General features: G+C 40.0%; 1 protein-coding gene across 1 annotated transcript; it reads left to right on the top strand.

The window, feature by feature from the left end:
- Positions 1-464: 464 nt before the first annotated feature.
- Positions 465-2,987, top strand: LOC115291680 (telomeric repeat-binding factor 1-like). Its single transcript, XM_029939213.1, is given in 4 exon segments — positions 465-1,789; positions 1,791-1,893; positions 1,895-2,524; positions 2,526-2,987. Coding segments are annotated over 4 exon segments (1,314 nt in total). The 5' UTR covers positions 465-1,460; the 3' UTR covers positions 2,778-2,987.
- The last annotated feature ends 1,693 nt before the right edge of the window (positions 2,988-4,680 follow it).

The raw sequence follows: 4,680 nt of genomic DNA, 5'->3' as shown, positions 1-4,680 counted from the left end.
ATGATCTAGGCTGACGTCCTATGTGTAACCGACTGAGTCACCCAGGCGCCCCTATATATACGCATAGTTAAAGAAAATGGGCACCTGGGTGGCTCAGTATATTAGGCGTCTGGCTTTGGCTCAGGTCATGGCCTCACTGTCTGTCAGTTCGAGCCCCTTGTTGGGGTCTGTGCTGACAGTTCAGAGCCTGGCTTCTGCTTTGGATTCTGTGTCTCCCCCTCTCTCTTCCCCTCCCCCGCTCACGCTCTGTCTCTGTCTCTCTTGGAAATAAATAAACATTTAAAAAAAAAAAGCGGGGCACCTGGGTGGCTTATCAGTTAAGCATCTGACTTTGGCTCAGGTCATGATCTCGTGTTTCATGGGTTCCAGCCCCACATCGGTGCTGACACCTCAGAGCCTGGAGCCTGTTTCAGATTCCGTGTCTCCCTCTCTCTTTGACCCCTCCCCTTCTTGCACTCTGTCTCTCAAAATAATAAACATTAAAAATTTTTTAATGAAATTAAAAATAAAATTTAAAAAAAATGGCCTCAGACCTACAAATTATGGAAGTCTGTATTGCCACATTTTATCAACAAATATTTTCTGCAGGCTTGTATTCTAGATTTTGAACAATGGTAAGAGAATGGGTTTGAAGTGCATAACTTAGTCTGTGTGAGATTAATACATTTAATTAAATAAATGTATTAATATATACCTTATGCATACAATACATTAATTAATTAAACAATGTGTTTAATGTGTTCACATGGATGTGTACAGAGTGAAGTGTTATCCCAACACCAATGTTAACCTATGTCATTAAATACTGTAGGAAAGGGATGGAAAGTAAGAAAATGTGAAGATCTCTTTCCAAGGTAGGGTGGGAACCCGAAGGGACTCCCTTTCATTACTCCAAAGCCATAGGCAGCTCTTGGTTGCATCATGAGATGAATAAATGTCAGGGGGATAAGGAACTGGCAAACTTGGTGGGATTCTGAGCATTAGGGAAGGGCTATTTCATCTTCAGGATTTAGTTGAATTCCGGGGAGTTAGTGAGGACCAGGTGCTGTAAGAGGACAATGATCCCTCTGATGCCCAGGCCTTGATTAGTGGCAGTCATGCAAGAGGGCGTATTGGATGATGTAATCGCCATGGGCATCGCTTCAAATGTCACATGTTACAGTAGATATAGAGATGACACTCAAAGGGCCTAGACACAAGGGAATAGGTTCAGAGTCAGGGACCCAATGAGATTGATTAGGAAGCCGTATTAGAACTGTTATCATTCTCCAAAAAAGGGGTTGTGGGCAATCTAAAGTCACATAGCGAGCAGGGAGTTTTAAGGGGGAGTCACAGAACTACTGAGCGTTGATATGTAGGAGAAGCAGTGCTACAGTGACTAATCGTTCTTGATATGATCTCAAGACTTGCTGGCATCAGAAAAGGCCAGTGTTGGGGCAAACTCGCGCGAGTGGTTTAACATGGCGGAAAATGATGCTCTAGCTGCTCCGAGTCCACGGGGTCGTGCGGACGGGGAGGACGCGGAATCCCCGGAAGAGCGAATGACAGAAACGCCGAGAGATGATCAGGAGCAGTTCGAGTGCCAGGAACTGCTGGAGTGCCAGGTGCAGTTGGGGGTACCGGAGGAAGAGGAAGACCTGGGCCCAGTGGCTGAGGCTGAGGCGGTAGCTGCCGGCTGGATGCTCGATTTCTTCTGCCTCTCTCTTTGCTGGGCCTTCCGCGAAGGCCGCTCTGAGGACTTCCACCGGACCCACGACAGCGCCGAGGCTATTATTTATGGGCTATCCAGTAACCCCTCATCAGTTGAGAACTATATACATATGTCAGTTTTTGACCAGAGTTGCAGCAGGAAAATCCCTTGATGCACAGTTTGAAAGTGATGAACGAATTATATATACCCTTGGAATCAGCCCTGATGATTTGGGCCTCAATTGACCAGGAACATGAAAAACTTCATAAAGAAATACAGAATTTAATTAAAATTCAGGCTATAGCTGTTTGTATGGAAATTGGCAATTTTAAAGAAGCAGAAGAAGTCTTTGAAAGAGTATTTGATGATTCGAATTCTTGTGAGCCTTTAAAAAGGAAATTGCTTATGGTAATATCTCAGAGAGATACCTTCCGCTTCATTTTTCAACACTTCAGCTGCAGCCAAATGATGGAGAAAATTAAGAGTTACGTGAATTGTGTAATAAGTGAAAAATCATCAGCCTTTCTTATGAAGGCAGCAGCAAACGTAGTGGAAAGTAAAAGAGCAAGAACAACTTCTCAAGAGAAACCTGGTGGTAACAATATTGAACTGGAAACTGAAGCTAATTTGGATGTAGGGAAAAGTGTTACTACCAACAAACAGTCTGCTGTAACTGAATCCTCAGAGGGTACAGTATCCTTATTGAGGTCTCACAAGAATCTCTCTCGATCTAAATGGAAACACGGAAGCCAACAAGATTTTAATAAGAGAGAAGAAAGAGTGGAAACTCTTCAAAGTGGAAGAAAGGTAAAAAACAGACATGCCACTGAAAGCAAGAGAAGACATTTCGAACAATCAGCCGATAACTTCTAAACCCCGTCGATCTAGGAAAAAGCAGGCATGGCTTTGGGAAGAAGACCACAATTTGAGATCTGGTGTGAGGAAATACGGAGAGGGAAACTGGTCTAAAATACTATTACATTATAAATTCAACAACCGAACGGGCGTCATGTTAAAAGACAGATGGAGGACTATGAAGAAGCTAAAACTGATTTGCTCAGACAGTGAAGACTGCGTGTGTTTGTAAACTTGGTAAAAGGTCAGTTAAATATTTTGATCACGGAATTTTGTTTGAAACTTGGTGGTCATTGATCTATCTTAAAATTCTTGTCTAAAGCTTTACAGTATCCTTAAAATGTCACTTTAATCTGAAGATTGATGCTATGTGAGTAAGATTTTATGTGATCGTTGGATTCTTTAATAATCTTTTTCCTTTGATAAAATGTGAATTTGTTGAGTCCTGGTCTTTCAATAATTCTGTCCCCAAATCCTGTCCCCCACCCCCAAAAAGTAAGAGAAAAAGTGTATTCCTATTAACTTGTTCTGTTTCTGTAGGCTGACTTCACATAAAAACATAAAGTGATCTTAATATATTAGTAACTAATATGCTTATTTGTAGAATGTAAAAAGTAATCCATGACTTGCAATATACTTAAATTTTCCTTTGAGTAGTTTCATATAAGGAGAAAACTTGAAAATAGTAATACCCATAGAACAAAATGTGTACTATTACCAAGAATAGCTTGAAGGCTTATTTGGCTACTTTTAACTTTGTTTTAGTGTTAAAACTTTGATAAAGATGATTTTAAATCTGCCTTATAATCTGGTACCATAAATACCAGTTTCTATGAAATTTTCATTTAATACATCAGTATTGGGCCCAAGTAGTATTCTGTAAATGCTTAAATTGGTATTAACCATGATTATTTAATGTCTGTGATAAATGCTAAATAAGCAATGTCCTCACACCTTACTGAACAATTTTAGGTTTTCACCAGCATTTTATTCTTTAGAGGATTTAGTCACAAAATAAAAGCATTCTTTGGCATTTTGGAAAAAAAAGAAAAGAAAGAAAGAAAAGGCCAGTGTTCTACGATGGTCAAGCCTGAACTTCTAGGAACATCGGGTTCCTTGTTTCCCCAGCATCAGTGGTCTGTTGAAATCTTAAACAAGCTACAATTAGTCAAGCCACAAGCTAGAGAGCACAGGTCAGTGCATTAGATGTATGTACTCATGACAGTATTTGGAACAGTTATAGTCTGATAAAGTCTGTATTTGGAAAGTAACATACATACATCATTAAGGCAGTGTTTATGGAACTTTTACTCTGTGCACACACACACAGCTTTTACCCACATGGTACTATGCTGGTACCTGAGGAACATGTATGTGAGTTACTCTTCATTATACTTTAGGACTTGAAAATAAGTGTCCCATATTTCCCCCAGAATATAGATGCTGTGCCCTGCCTCTCTGTTTCTTTTTTGTCATAACATTGTATAAAAAAGGAGCCAAAGATAGTTCAGAAGAATGTAAAAAGGCATGACCTGGAACCTCAGAAGAGATTCTCATTGTTGATTATGAACCAAATTGGCATGTGATAAGCAGGAGAAATGCAAATTTAATAGTATGCATATGGAGACTCCACAAACACAGGAAAATTGCAAAGGGAAAGTAAGGTATCTATGTCTTTGAAGAGGAGAGAAGGAAGAGAAGGAAGTTGGGGAGAAGGATGGGAGGAAGGAAGGAAGAGGAGGAACAAGGAATCAGAAGTCTGGGGCCACCAAGGTAAAGAATGTAATTCACAGGAAGATGAATGAAAAGTAAATATTTGATAAGCACATATTTTCTGGGCCACTCTGAAACAATGAGACATAGAAAACTTTGTTCACGAGGTCCTTCCTGGATTCTTCCCTGTTAACCAGACCTGGCTTGTATCATAATGTAGTAACATATGGTGAGTGCTCTCATGCTGGGGCAGCTTTTCTATGTACATTATTGTTTAGAGAGAGAGGTGAAAAGTAAACATTTTTCCTAATTCTGCTTAATTTTGATGATTATTAACTCTAAATAATATTTCTGCAAAAGTGGTCCATCAGAGAAGAGCCTGGGTGTGGCTCATACAAACTGGAGGAGATTTTGTTGCATGA

Source organism: Suricata suricatta, chromosome 5, assembly GCF_006229205.1.
Source record: "Suricata suricatta isolate VVHF042 chromosome 5, meerkat_22Aug2017_6uvM2_HiC, whole genome shotgun sequence".
NCBI classification, from domain to species: Eukaryota; Metazoa; Chordata; class Mammalia; order Carnivora; family Herpestidae; genus Suricata; species Suricata suricatta.
This window is presented reverse-complemented; position numbering and strand designations above follow the sequence as displayed.